We start from the raw sequence: 15,570 nt of genomic DNA, 5'->3' as shown, positions 1-15,570 counted from the left end.
ACAAAAATGAAGATTGAAGAAGTTGTGTTTTGAATGAGAGGAGATGATGAGTACTATAGAGTATGTAGTACATAATTTGTAATACAGCTATTGATCTCTTGTCCTGTAATAATGAGCTGATGATGTAAATCAGGTGTGTTAGATAAGTGAGACATGGCATCTTAAAATGTTCAGTGCTGAAGACTCAGGGTACGTTTACACGACAACGGTGTACTAAAAACTGTTTCGCATTCAGATGACAATGTTGTCAAAACGATCCCTGTTCATCCGTGAAAATGACTAAAAACTCATTAGTTGGCGATGTCATTATGTTAAGAAAAACTATGCGCCTATAGACTGAAAACGTAATACACATACGCTTGACATCGTCGTTTTCTCAAATTCGCATTTTTATTTATTTACATGATACGATAATGGTATCGGTTTCAAAAACTTGAACTTTCAAAACCCGTTTTTAAAATGTTTCATTTTCAGGCCCCAAAACTCAGCCAAACCGCCAAAACGAACAGCCAGAACGCATACAAAGCTTTCTGTGTTTAGAAAACGGTGTAGTGTAAACGACCCCTGATCCAGGACCAGGGCTGAGAAAAACTGCTGTAGATGATGTTGAAATTACATTTTAAAATGTCTCATCCTGATCCCAGAATGCAGACGAATCTGATGGATCTCCAGCCAGTGGATCAAACCAGAATACAGCAGAATCACATGAAACGAGTCCGCTTTAATCAATGGATTTACAAATCGAATCAACAATGAGAGAAAAGGCCTATTTATTCAGAAATTTAAACTTTATGCAAATGAGAAGCGAATTTAGCGAGCAACAACCAATAGGAGGGACTGTCAGTGGAGCTATCGTCACCGTCTCGAGTGCAGGTAAGACAGGACAGAGTTCTGGAGCGATTTGACTGTTTTATATGATTTATCTGTAACCACATAGCATACATTGATAGTTCATGTGTTGTAATTTTATGATGCAAGTTTAGCAAATTCGAATGACGTTTTAGTAATTGATGACAGGTTTAATTTGTTGATTGATCGATCGTTAATCTAGTAAATGATTTAATCCACTGAACACTGCTGTGGTAATATAAAAACACTCTCCAACAGCATAATGTTACTTTTAATTATGTTAAGCCTAATTCCTAGTCAAATTAGAATGATATCTTAGTTTTAAATATCACTTGTGATGGTATTTTCTATAGATATGGCAGACGTGCGGTCTACCAATAACATTACAGCGACAAAGTCGCTGGCAGTGTGAACGGGGGCTTAAGGGGTATAACTATTTCGTGTCACAATATATTGCAATACATAAATGCAACACTATGTATTGTGGATAGTGACAATATGTATTGTGTATATTTCACCCAAAATGAAAATTACTGTGTGAGAAAAAATTCGATTTATTGTCAGTGCTACATTAAACTATTTATGATGTTGAATATAATGTATAATTATTCAATGGGGGAATATTTGTGGTTCTTGATAATGCCAAATGCCTTATGTTACCAGTAAAAAGTAGCCTACATTATTATAAATATGTCTAACCAATGAAAGAGTGCAAGCATATTCCTCTAAAATAATTCTGTTTTCAGCTTCAGAATCATTCATGTTTTTATCCTGGTGTCACTATTGTCTTGTGCATTGTTTATCAACAGTTATCAACACCAAGTCCAAGCCTATTCATTTATACGCACAATGTAATATCAAATTTAGCATTTTAATCAACAGAATAATAAATAAACAGTTCATTTTTTGTTAACCTTTCGTCATATGTCTTAGAGTATCGCAATAATATTGTATTGCTTATGCTAAGAATTTTTTTTTTTTTTTTTATCAAAAAATATGCATGTTGTAGGCCTACTTGGCGTGTCATACAGTGACACATTTTCATTACCAGCTGTAACTGAATACTGGTTAGCATGGAAGCTCATTTTACGACGTGCCTCTCACAGGTTCTGCCCTAATGGAAATGTTGCCAAAAATGTTTTAAATATATATTTACTATATATTGGCAAAAGTTTGGGACGCCTGCATTTACATGCACATTTTAAGAACTTTAATGACATCCCATTCTTAACCCGTAGGGTTTAATATGGAGTTGCCCCCCCCCCCCCCATTTGCAGCTATAACAGTTTCAACTCCTCTCGGAAGGCTTTCCACAAGGTTTAGGAGTGTGTTTATAGGAATGTTTGACCATTCTTCTAGAAGCGCATGTGTGAGTTCAGGCAATGATGTTGGATGAATAGGTCTCCGCTCTAATTCCACTCTTCTTGAGCTAATCTGAAGGCCACACGAAGTTTGAAGGTCAGCTATTGACTGCCGAAAGTTGGCGACTTCTGTGCACTGCACCTCAGCATGCGCTGACCCCGCTCTGTGATTTTACGTGGCCTACCACTCTGTGGCTGAGTTGCTGTTGTTACCAATTGCTTCCACTTTGTTATAATACCAATAACAGTTGACCATGGAATATTTAGTAGTGAGGACATTTCACGAATGGACTTACTGCACAGGTGGCAACCTATCACGGTACCACACTTGAATTCACTGAGCTCCTGATAGCGACCCATTCTTTTACTAATGTTTGTAGAAGCAGTCTGCAAGCCTAGGTGCTTGATTTATACAACTGTGGCCATGGAAGTGATTGGAGCACCTGAATTCAGTGATTTGGAGGGGTGTCCCAATACTTTTGGCAATATAGTGTATATACAATATATTTACACTGTAAAGTGTCATTATGAGTGTATTTCGAAAACATGTGGAAAAAGGTGGTTCTACTCAAAGTTGTAAGTTGTTAATACAAAGACATAAGAGTGTTGGGATAATGATAGACTGTATTTATTAAACTGCAAAAAATTGTGTATGTATGAAACTTAACTGAATAAACAAAAATAAAACAAAATCACTGCAATACAGTTATTGCCTTTTAAATAAAGCAACATGCAGCGCATCATTAATGTTTCTTGGGGTTTTTTTTCCTGCGTGTAATATTTGAGAGCGTAAAATCTACTGTACTTCAAATCACAAATCCAACCATTGTGTTTTAGTGCAGCTTTGCTGCATCTAATGGGGAAGATCTGGTACCGCACCCAAACAAAATCTTACTAAAAGCAAATTTTTTTAGATACTGTATCAGCCTCAAATTTGGAACACAACTTTAGATTTATTGTCTTTGATTTTTCTATCATTTTTTTTTATTTATTTTTTTACGTTTCATAAAATTTATTATTATTATTATTATTTATTATTTAAATTTATACAGATTTTTTTTTGTATAAAATAATGTTCATAAATAACTTTCCTAAACTTAAACCTCAATCACTTTTTTTTTTTTTTACTTTTTAAATAATATGCCAAGCAGCTTCTTTAAAATGAGACCAAACTTAAGTCTTAACCAAGACACTTAAGCTTAACATTTTTATGACGGTTTTTGTACATGGGCATTTTTGTCCACTATATGGACCCATGTGTACATTTTTTTAATTGATGTATGTCAATGTACAATGATGTACGATGTACGTTAATACGTCATAACTTACAACTTTGTTTGGGGTACTCCAACGTCATGTAATTAGGGCAACATAAATACCATTACATAGCAGCAATGCTTAATAATGAATTCCATAATTTACAGATTTTTTTCTTTTCTTCTAATATACAGATTGGTCCAAATGTTTTTCTTTCTTTATTTGATAATTATTTATTTTTGTTCAGCAGTGGAGATTGTAAACATGTTTTTATTTTTGGTGTTAATGGGTTTGAGTTTCTGAGCGAAATCACCAAAAAGTTCCATAAAAACAGGTTTTTAGTGGGCAAATAATGTTATGTCCATAGAGTTAATTAACAAACTATTGTATTGTTCAAAAATTTTTAATCTATTAAAAATCTTCTGTATAGAAATATTTTGTGTTTGGACCAGTTGGTTTTGCTTTACTGAACTTTGTTGCACCGATTAACTGATACTGAAAACATGCGAGTGAATACAACACTAATATCATTTGACATCATTTAAGAAAACAAAACGGCCTATTATTTGTCTTCCTCAGTTAATGGTGAGCGTGCTGTTGGAGATCTGAGAGTCGTCGTCTTTTCCTCTGAATGCCTCTTTACCTTTTCTCTGCTGATTTTACTCATGTTTGGACCCTGTATCTGGAATCGCATCCTTGTATTCATTCAATTAAAAAAAAATGTATGCCCTTTATATTCAATTAGGCTGGTCAATTTTTTTTTTTTTTCATTAAGTGGCATCCTTTTACTACCAAAGATCTAGTTCCTATAAACAGAACTGTTTAGTTCTATAAAACAGATCCACATGTTTGTTAAATCCTGGAATCAGCCATTATATCATCTGATGTTTATAGTATGTCTGTGCTTTAACAGAGCTTTTTCTCCCATCTCTAGTCTTAACACAATGATTTCTGACATAAGAGTCTGAAATGTCAGGTTTAACAGGAACTGATTTGAAATTTGCAAGCAACGTGAAATTTACGTGATGTATAAATGCATTCACATACAGTATGTCTTATCTAGAAAGCAGCGAGGTCTGATGACAAGAACTAGGATTCTCAGGTGAATATCTTAAATGGTTTCATTAATTTCTGATTTGATAGGCCCGATTGAACTACAATTAAAGGCTCTTTGCTTCAACAACCATCTTCAAGAATAAAGAAGTAGGTTAAAATATGTTTTATCATGAACCCTGTAGTGGAGTCTCATGAAACTCCAGTCAATGGATAAAACCAGAAGCAGAACACAGCAGAATCACATGAAATGAAGTGTCTCCTGATTAAAGATCATGAAGCTTGTATGAGTGACGTGACAGAGGAAAATCATCCGGATTCACCAGAATCACAAACATGATCAACAAGAAAAAAAAAGAAGAAAAAAACTCTTTATTTAACAGTTTTTTCTCAAACTCTCATGAGTGCTGACACTGATCAAACAGACTTCATTGTTTATTCTTAATCTAGTTAGAGTTTTGTACTGCTAGCTTTTTTTTCAGCATAATTTACCCTTATGAAAATATTGTAAACCTACTGTTATACTTTAGATGCAATCCATCAGGCATTTATATAAAACACACTTATAGTTGAGAACTATATTTGAGATTTTCAGCTGCTCTTTTTTTTTTTTTTTTTATGAATCTGGATTAGCCTGGACATCTTTACTTTTCCCCCCATTTAATATTCCATTTAGTTGTGAGCAAACATGCCATGCAGGGGATATCAAAATATCTCGATCAGCGTCTGTTCTCAGCCATTTAGCCAGTTCAAACAGTTCAAACAGGCATGTGTCATAGCATCTGTGTGAACTGACATATTCTGTGACTGAAGGAAGCGCTTCACCCTAACCCTAACTTCTGAGTCAAGTGAACATCATTATTCAAGTAAACTGTTGTGACACTATTTAAAGTGGAAATATCACAGCCAAGTAATCCTCACTGTCATCAAAACTTGAAAAATGAAAAAAAAAAAACTTACATTATTTTTTTTTTACATAAAATTATTATTTAATTTTTTAATTGAACACCCTAATTGTTATTTTCTGCATAATTATTTAATGTAATTTATTTTTTTAAGTCCATTCATATTTAGTGGCACATTCTGTTAATTTTATCACTTGCTATGCTATGCGGTATGCGGTATGCGCTATGCTCACATTCTTACTTTTTTATTAAAAAATTTATTACTTTTTTTATTTTTTTATTCCACGTGTGTGACAATGATATACACATCAGGCTATACATCAGTTCTGAATTGGATATATTTCGATAAATTAGACTAGTCGTTATAACTCCTGATCACGTGACTTGATGCAGGCGCATGACAACCTAAAAGTGAAAGTAAGAAATACAAACGAAAGTAAAATTGATCTGTGGACATTTCAGGAAGATGAGGCTCTGTAGGCGCAAAAAAAAAAAAAAAAAGATTTTTTTCGCTCATTTATAGCTTAAATTCATGGTAGTAGCCTATAATTTTGTGTTTTATTTTAGGCTACATATTTGAAGATGCACACACCGAGCTGTGTTTTGATATCAGTATTGCTGATGATCGCCGATGGTACGTAGCATGTTCTCTCTCTCTCCCTCCCTCCCTCCCTCCGAACAATTATATTTATTCAAGTTTCTAAACTATATTTTGGCCTCAACTTAAAGGCCCCTTAATCCAGATAGCTAAATATCTTAATCCTTGGTTGTAATAAATGGTTGATTGGAAACATGACAGAATATAAATGAACATGTTCGTTCTTTAGATGCGTGCCTAAAACAAAAGCTATACGAAGCGCAAGTAGACAAGTAGCCTATAAATATCCAACCCAAAATGTTGGCCTACTGTAGGCCTATGCTACAGAAATGTTTCGTTCGTCCCTGATCGACTTCCGCAAATACATTTTATTTTAAGGACAAACGAAGTCGTTCAATTCTTTAATCGTGCAGTTTCAAATTAATCTCATTAGAGATGCTTTCCATTTTTCATAGTGATGCTTTTCAAACATAAACGTTTTTTTTTTTTTTTTTTTCGATAGCCGTAGTTCCACAGTAAAGTAAAACAGGTTGCAGCATGACACTTCCTTTCTTATAGGCCTAAACTTTACTTTGACGAACCAAAAATGATCATATCATAACTGAACATTGTGGCTGTAATTCCGTTTAAATCTGTACCTTGTCTTTACTCTCTCTAATTCTGGTGAAAAGGAACAAAATGAACTATTACAAATTTAAATCTATAAACTAGTCTACTTTTGGATACACTTGACCGGCTTTGTTTTTCATGGTCTTGTAAGGCATGTTTTGTAGATAAATATAAATTGTATCTTCATAAGTTTCTTTTTGCAGCTAAAATGTTAATTTAAAAACATTTTTATGGATTATCGTAATGAATTATTTTATGGCAGACTGTAAAGGAAAATCAGTATTATCTAATAGAGAAAAAAAAAGCTCATATAACAGACAGTTTGATTAAAATTTGTTTGCTATTTTAATTTTCAGGTCAGCTAATACAGTTATTGTCATACAGAGGTGTGTCAGTTAGTGCCATATTGCATACATTTATATATTTTTTTCAGGTTATATTTCCTGGTTACCTGATTTGACCCACTGTTTACAAGACTGAAAGTAGGCTATCTCTGTCAATGATTCACGGACACTTTACTTGTGAAGTGCAAAAGCAAAAACTTGTTTGACTCAAGATAACCCACGTAAATGAAGGTCCAAACGTAGGTCCTGTCAATCATGTTCAGTCCTGTTAATCATCATTAAAGGGTCATGAAACCCCCCTCTTTCAGCTCAAGTCTAGCTCACAATCTTTTTGAAAAATGCAACTTAAATGGGCGTGGTGGCTGTGAGAAGAAGGGAGGAGAGTGGGTGTGGTATGGCACGGCAGGGGAGAGGAGAGGGGGGGAACTGTCATCGCCAGTGGGCCATGCATATCGACTGTCATTAAAAATCTGTCGTAAAACGTGAGGAAATGCTAGATTTTTTTTTTATAGCTGGCAAAGTTAAAGTCTAATGAAATACACTGACACCTTATTTTTGTCCTTTCAAAAGTAACTGAATGCCCTGCTACATATATTAGCCTACAGTAATTATAATTGTATTTAAAACATATAAATGTACATGTATATGTATAATTATGTCATTATAAAATATATATTTGTTTATATTCACACTATAAATGCATATATTTGAAAATAATAAATTTTCCCAAAAAAAAAAAAAAAAAAGCGTTCCGTACATAGCCTAAGTCTACGTGCCCCCTGAACCCCCATAATAAAGATGGACAGTGACATAGAAATTTGCACAAATTAAGCATATGTTCCATACAATTGAGGTATTATCGAAATATCTAAATGTTAATAACGAGTGATTATTTAAAGGCAGGGTAGGCAGGTTTTTTCTAAAAAACTTTTCCCCAAATTTGTTTAAACTGTCTTTATATACCAATACATAATTAAATGTAAGTACTCTGAAAAGGAGAGTATAAAAAGTGTCTGTAGTCCTCTCAGTGCTGCAATAAACAAAGCTTATTTCCATTCGGAACGAATGAAATGATTGGCTGGGCGATTGTCACTCTCCCTCGCTAACATGGCTACCACTCCTGCTGCTACAGGAGCTGCCCACATGCGCGCACCTGTTTGACTCGAGGAGGGGAAGAGGCACGGAAGCTAGGAAGTATCACAAATATGGCAGAAAGAGAGAGCAGTCAAAATTCCAAGTACCTGCATATACAGTCAGCGAAGGCAAACAAGGCAAAAAAAAGGAAGACAGTATGCGAAAAGGCTATGACCAAAAAGTCTTTGGATAAAGCAAGAAATCAGACGAGAGTCAATATCGGCCAACACAATTTCATCGTGGAAGCTCTTACATGCAAAACACCGTATATGTTATGAATCTTACACGAAATTCACCTTCATCACGGAGTAACTGATGGTAATGGGAAAACGTGTATCAATGCAACCTGTTTTTAGCTTTGCCTTATGTTACTAGCTCGTTACCGAATCAAACTCAGAATTTTTCTAACTTTACCAGTATCGACTTGATAGTGAGTTCTAACAGCCATGTTAGTTGTTTATATGTAATGATAAAGTTAGGTATTTTATTACATGTGATTCTGACATGATGTCACTACATGCACTGCGCTCCTCTCCGCTCGGCGCTGGCAAACGCGTCCTCCAGCTGAGCGGTCGGCATCGCGCGTTCATTAGTGATGTTACGTTCGTGAACGAATCGTTCTTTTTGAACGAATCCTTTAGGTGAACGAAACGTTCTCGTTCACGTAATCCATTGACTCATATTTCTCGTTCACTGAAATGTGAAATCCCTCCCTCCACAGCAGCGCGGCGCTATTAGCAGCGCATGCGCAGCTCAGTGAACCGGTGTTTTCAACCTGTCAAAGAATGAACCTCGAGCCAATAGCCTTCGAGTATGAGATGTGACGGAGCATGATTTGTTGGATGCAGTGAACGAATACGCCCTTCACTGACTGTGACCGAGTTGCTTTTGAGTCTGAACGAGAGAGAGAGATCTTATCGTTTGTGAACGAGTTGAACGAACTGGTACATGTCGTTCATGAACGAAAATAACCAGTTGTTTGAACGATAATGATGGCGAACCGATAGAGCTAGGTTTGTGTAGTTAGCATGTTTGCATCAAAGAAACAAATTTACACTTTACCATTGTAATGAAAACAGGTTAATAACGCAAGCTAATGGTTAAATATAACAAAGACAAATTAACATCGTCATGTTTTAGTCTTAGTTTTGTGTTTTTTTGCACTTTGAACAATTTACTTGACTACTTGTGTTCATTTTGTATGATCAAAAATGAATTCATTACGTTTTATTCATGTCATATGCACTTCTCTAAAAACTAAAACAAACCAAAAAAATATGACAGTATTGGTTAGGTCTCATTTGCGTAGCGTCAGCAAATAGCATTTCAGTTCGGGCTGTGAAGGGGCATGTATTTGGTTGGATCTACTGAACGAATATGCCTATCACTGACTGAGATCGCTCTGTTTTGAGTCTGAACGAAAGAGATCTCGTTCGTGAACGAATTGAACTAACTGGTACTTTCGTTCGTGAATGAGAGTACTGGGTAGATCGGTCGTTTAGCATGTAATTCAATCTCATTCAAAGCGCAGTTATAGGTGTGCACATATAATTGTTTATATTCATATTCAACATACAGAACATCAACGTTTAATATAATCCCAGATTTATGAATGTGTCTGTCTGACTAAATAATTAAAATGTTAATTATGCAAGAAAGCCTTGGTTTGGTCATCTGAACCACTTATTTAGACTTATGTTATTAATTTAGTAAATAAGGCACACATTTTAACAAAGCCAAATCACTTTTTTTTTTGTAACAAATATGTTTGTTAAAACATAGCATAAAATACACTCTTTTTCGCCACCTGCTGCAGTATATATGTAATATGAAGAAATTATCAGTGAACGAATCAGTGAACGAATCTGAACGAATCATTTTGGTGAACGAACTGAAAATGAACGAGTCTCTGGAAAGAATCAAAATTTCCACCACTAGCGCTCATGTGTTTTGGGGGCGTGGCTTTGGAAGGAGCCCAGAAGGGAGGGGGTGGGAGTGAATGGAATGTGTTTCAAAGCTGTGTTTATTGCAGTCCTGCGAGGACTACAGACACTCGATTTTTATACTCTCTTTTTCAGAGTACTTACATTTTAATTATGTATTGATATATAAAGACAGTTTAAACAAATTTGGGAAAAAGTTTTTTAGAAAAAACATGCCTACCCTGCCTTTAACAAAAGGCATGTAAAACTGTCAGGGTTACATTTTAGACACACACACACACACACACACACCTCTGAAGCGATAGAAAAGTCCTCGGGACCGCATCACTCGCAAGACGAAACCTGCATTGGTGTACAAGGCCGAAGTCCACCATTCTCCAGCTGAATGGTTGCTACACACACAGTTTAGATGTGTCCGTGGTTGATGGCCAACCAACCGCCCGCAGTCAGAGTCCAGCCCGGGCAGCATCCCGGGGAAAGATGCACTGGAACTTTTGCACCACGAAAACAAACGCGCGTCCCATCATTGCCTCTCTCATCTACTACGCGATATCACAGTTTGACATGTCTGTCATTGGAAAGATCCACGTTGGTGTCATGAATAATTAAGAGCAAGTGTCTTCTCATTGGTTAAGAAAACTCAGTCACATGAATAATTATGAGACACCGATGAGTCATCAAAGTACTAATAGTGCTCTGCCACAGCGGTCCACACATGGACACGATGAAGATTTTAAACCCGGAAGATGAAAATAGCTGGAAAAAACTAAAATTTAACCATTTTCCCCCTACTATTAAATCTTACAGATGCTAACATTGTCTTCAATGGTGTTCAACACACATACCTCTGTTAAAATCTCAGAAAATTTGGTTTAGGGTTTCATGACCCTTTAAAAGCATAGGCCTATATAAGCAGCCATTCCATCGATATTTTTTCTGCCATGTTCAATTGTCTCAGACGGCCACATCGCAGCCAAAACTTTAGGGCTGCCCCCTAATAGTCGACTAAAGCCGGGTGCACACTGTGCGATTTTAGCCGTGATTTGGCTGTCTGAGACAAACTTAGCAAATCCTAAAAGAATCTTCTGATCCAAGGCTAAAATCTGAAGTCTTTGAACGTTTGACATGTTCACCGACAGCCGATTAATGACCGTTGCGATCATATTTTATCTCCGACGAAATTCTTGCAGTGTCAGAAGATTTGACTCACAGTCCTACAGTGTGACTTCTCCTACGACGACCATCAAATTGTCTTTGTTTTTCACGACAAGCTGTGACCAAAATTACATTAAAGAATTTTTTGTGGCCACCATTTTAATCCCACGTGTAACGCAGCTCACTGTGAACATACGTGTCATTGATTGATAATGTAAAACTCCGGACAAGTTTTCTTGCATGCGTCCGTTTTTAAAGCGTCTTGACTGTCATACAGTCTGACATTTATGACAACGAGATCTTACAGTGTGACTGCAATGATCATTTTAGTACAGCCTGACAAGTAACAATCGTAAAGGACGATAATTAATCTCATAGTGTGCACCCAGCTTAATGCCGAGTTCACACTGCCCGATTTTAGGCCCGATTTTCAGTCGCCGACAGGTTTTGGGAGATCGCTGACAAATGCCCGAAATCATAAGCAAATCGGTGCTCGTTCACGTGAGTGACAATCACACAGAATGAATTATCAAAGAAGCGATCTGAGAGAATCGCCAATGATTCGCCGACGCCCGTGAGATATTTGGCATGCTAAATATCTGGAACTGTAATGCCGAGTTCACACTGCACGATTGCACGACTGCACTGCACGATTACAAAATTATTTATTTACCCCAACTCTCTTTGCAGAACACACAATCCCTGCTCCCCTCGTCTCCCCAACCATTTCCTCCTGCATAATCTGTTTTTCTTTTTCTCCTTTTCGCTGAAAATCAGCGCACAGATAATTTGGATCGCAATCTTCTAGCAGGCTATAATTTTTAATAACAGTTTCAGTCTAGCTCGAGAACTCTGGTCTCGGCGATTATTTCTATTGTAAAGTCATGCAGTGTGAAACCTCCTGTCGCCGATCCATCGTGCAGTGTGCACACACCAGCAATTGAATGTTACCCCAGATAGTCGTGCAGTGTGAAAATAACAGTGACCTGACTACTTTGAAAATAGTGCAGTGTGAACTAGGCATAACCGTTCACGCCAACACGATCATATAACTTAAAATCCATCATTTTTGGTCATACAGATAAGAGTAATGCAAATTGGGGCAAAGTAATGCAAGGGTCTACTTTTGTTTCTGTAAACTCACAACCCAGACAGCAACATAGTGTCGGCCCAGATCCGCCCCACATATGGTACATATGGATTCAACGCGAACCAGATGTGGGGCGGATCTGGGCCGACACTATTTTGCTGTCTGGGAATAACTACAAAATGTTGTGCTTTTGTAAAATAATGAAAACAATCAGGATTCGTTTTCTGCTGTCCCGCTGTCAGTGAACCGAAACTCTATACTTGCCTCACAGTCACAGACTTGAGAAATATAATATAAGCTATGGTAAGCTTTATGTGTGCGTTTGAGCACTGATTAGGCAATGTATTATATAGCCAATTAAAGGCTCATTATTATGATTTATGGCTTATTTATATAAACCGGCGATTAGTCGACTAATTGCTTAAATGAACGACTACTAGTCAACTTGAAAAATCTTTAGTCGAGGGCAGCCCTAGGCTAAACCTCACTCCCCTGGCCTCAAGAGGGGCGCTTGACAAATGTCAGATTTTTGATAGTAAGTGGCAAAAAAATCCAAAATCGCCCATGGGTAATTTTTTATGCTCTCATATATATAAATGTAGATATATGACAAAATTTCTCTACAAACTCTAAAACAAAATGAGATATTTTCACCAAATTTGACACACATGTATGTGAGAACACATAAAAAAAAGTGGTGGAACTGCACCACTTGGTGGCGCTATAATAGAACAAAACAAGGACATTGCCATTAATTACAAAATAATATCATAATATTAAATGCTAAACTTTACGAAGGCATTGTGGCTCTTCAGCTATCAGGTTAACCATAAGCTACATTAGCATTAAGATAGCTTAGCATGCTAATCTGGTTAACATGCTTTTATGTGCTAATTCTTACACTGAAGCCTCTCCTCGGCTAAATCACGTGCCACGATCCCCGAACCATTTAGGTCGTGGGTTCGAATCCTGTGCGGCACATGCCCAGACCGCAGTAGGTACTGTGGCTAGAAGTGGTGCAAAGATGCTTGAGTTCCAGACATGGCGTCTATCTGAGAAGGAACTCAATAAATAAGTGGTGCATATAAAAATTATTCATTTTGAGTTGATTCTCACTTGAATTATGGAACATCGTCATCTTGATGAATGCAAGTTTTCCCAGTGGCGCAACGAGATAAGTGACAGGCATCTGATCCAAAGACAGTGGTTTCGAGTCCCAAGTGGGGTGACTTTAGAAAAATTGTGTGGAATATTGTGCCATTTCGATTCCTTTATTATTCAAGCGTTGTATTAATCTTTCTTTCTCTTGGATTAGAAATACGTTTTTTTTTTTTTTCATTCTGTGTTCATTCTCATCTGATCTTCTGTTCATTTTGAGTTCATTTTCACCTGTACTTCTGAACCAGCTGTTTTTTCATGTATGTTCAATTTCTGCTGTTTTTGCTCTTCCTGCTGTTGGAGCTGCTTCAGGGGCTTGGCCCCGATAATTGCTGCTTGCAGCTATATTTTCATTTGTCTTTGTCCCTTTCAATGGTGCAAAATTGTTTCAGGGTTGATTGTTCGCGGCCCCTCTGATCTTCTGGTTGCTCCTCTGGGATCTTCAGTGGTTTTGCCCTGTTATGTTGATGAACCTTTACCAGTGAAGGATCTGGAGGTGGAATGGAGAAGAACAGTCTCAGAGACTCTGGTTCATCTGTATCAAGATGGTGAGAGTCGAGCAGAGGTCCAGCAGCAGGATTATCATGATAGAGCTCATTTCTTTACTGATCAGATTCAACATGGAAACTTCTCCCTCCGTCTTGACAATCTGACAGCTGAAGATGAGGGTCAATACACATGTAAAGTTTACAGTCAGCAGGATTCTGGTGAGACTGAGGTTCAAATAAAAGTTGATAATGTTGGTGAGTGTGGATCACATTAGTGCCTTACTTTTATATGATTTTACAGAAACGAATTAATGAATTTACATCTCACTTTGTGATATTAACAGTGTTTGTTCTTTCAGAGCGTCTGCTGGTATCAGGATCGAGTCGCTCCACATCTGCGTCTGTGGGTGAGGACGTCACTCTGAACTGCTCTGTAGACTCTCACATCAAACCTGAACACATTGAAGAAGTTTCATGGAAGAAAACAGATGAAGATGTAGAGATTCTGGTTCTGCACTATGAAAACAACGAGGCTTTTCCAGATTCATCAGATGAGCGATACAGAGACAGAGTTGAGTTCTTCACTGATGAAATCCCCAAAGGAAACTTCTCTCTCAGACTGAAGAGTGTCAGAACTGAGGACAAAGGAGTTTACATGTGTCAAGCGTTTGCTGGAAGACTTTCAGCCAATGCAACTGTAGTACTGGAGAGACTGGGTGAGTCTTAATGGATCAATAAACAATACACAATCATTGAGGCCTAAACAAACACAAGTTACGTTTATTTACATTTAGTTTGAGTTTGATTAAGAATCAGTTATTTATATGATCTAAGTCTGAACGATTATTCCTGGATGTGTTAGTAAATGCTCAGAGGTGTAAAGTCCAGGTTCAGAAAGTAAAAGTCCTCTTCAGTATTTTGTTCTAATCACCTGGATTTGCTAATTAGCAGTTTTTCAGCCAGGAGATATAACTAATTAGTGGAATCAGCTGTCTGAGTTCATGGGTGGAATAAAAATATGGCAGGACTTTTACTTTCTGATGTGTGTGTGTTTGTGTATGTTGTTCCCTTACAGAAAGAAAATATATTTCCATATTTATGTTCAATATATTAAATGGTTGATGTATGATGTTCATTAACATTTTGAGCATGCGGTCCCACATATGGGATCTAGAATGTTCAGTGACGTCACTGGCGACTTCCAGATTCAAACTGTGCTTTCGCGTGTTGGCTGGCACTGAGCCAGAGACGGACACTCTCAGCTCTTGTCATATATATCACAACTAAGCAGTGTTTTATACGGTTTTATACATGTTTAATACATTTACATAATGTTTATTTTAGGTTTCAGACATTTAAATACTCATAAGCACTAGTAAAACAATACATTTGGAGTTTGTAAAATACACACTGATGTCTATGGAAGTAGCAACAACAATCTATTAAAATATAATTTGCCGACGTGTTTAAATCATATCAGACACACATAGTAACTATAAAGTTTACTCTATTCTTCTCCCAGTTCACCGGCCAATTATTTCGGGAGAACTGATGAATTCACATGCTGTAAATACAACTGACAGGACTCAAACAACTGTGGCACATACAAACATGGCAGCGCTCATC

The 15,570-nt window shown here is 36.9% G+C and overlaps 1 protein-coding gene across 1 annotated transcript in view; it reads left to right on the top strand.

Annotated features, from left to right (window-relative positions):
* Positions 1-5,829: 5,829 nt before the first annotated feature.
* The window catches only part of LOC311277645 (uncharacterized protein), a 111,030-nt gene continuing 101,289 nt past the window's right edge, over positions 5,830-15,570 (top strand). Inside the window, exons 1-3 of the mRNA XM_084388014.1 lie at positions 5,830-6,059; positions 13,849-14,199; positions 14,304-14,660. Coding sequence (XP_084244140.1) covers positions 6,008-6,059; positions 13,849-14,199; positions 14,304-14,660 — 760 coding nt within the window. The 5' untranslated portion in view covers positions 5,830-6,007. The remainder of the gene's footprint in view (positions 6,060-13,848; positions 14,200-14,303; positions 14,661-15,570) is intronic.

Source organism: Rutilus rutilus, assembly GCF_951802725.1.
Source record: "Rutilus rutilus genome assembly, chromosome: 1".
Lineage (NCBI taxonomy): Eukaryota > Metazoa > Chordata > Actinopteri > Cypriniformes > Leuciscidae > Rutilus > Rutilus rutilus.
This window is presented reverse-complemented; position numbering and strand designations above follow the sequence as displayed.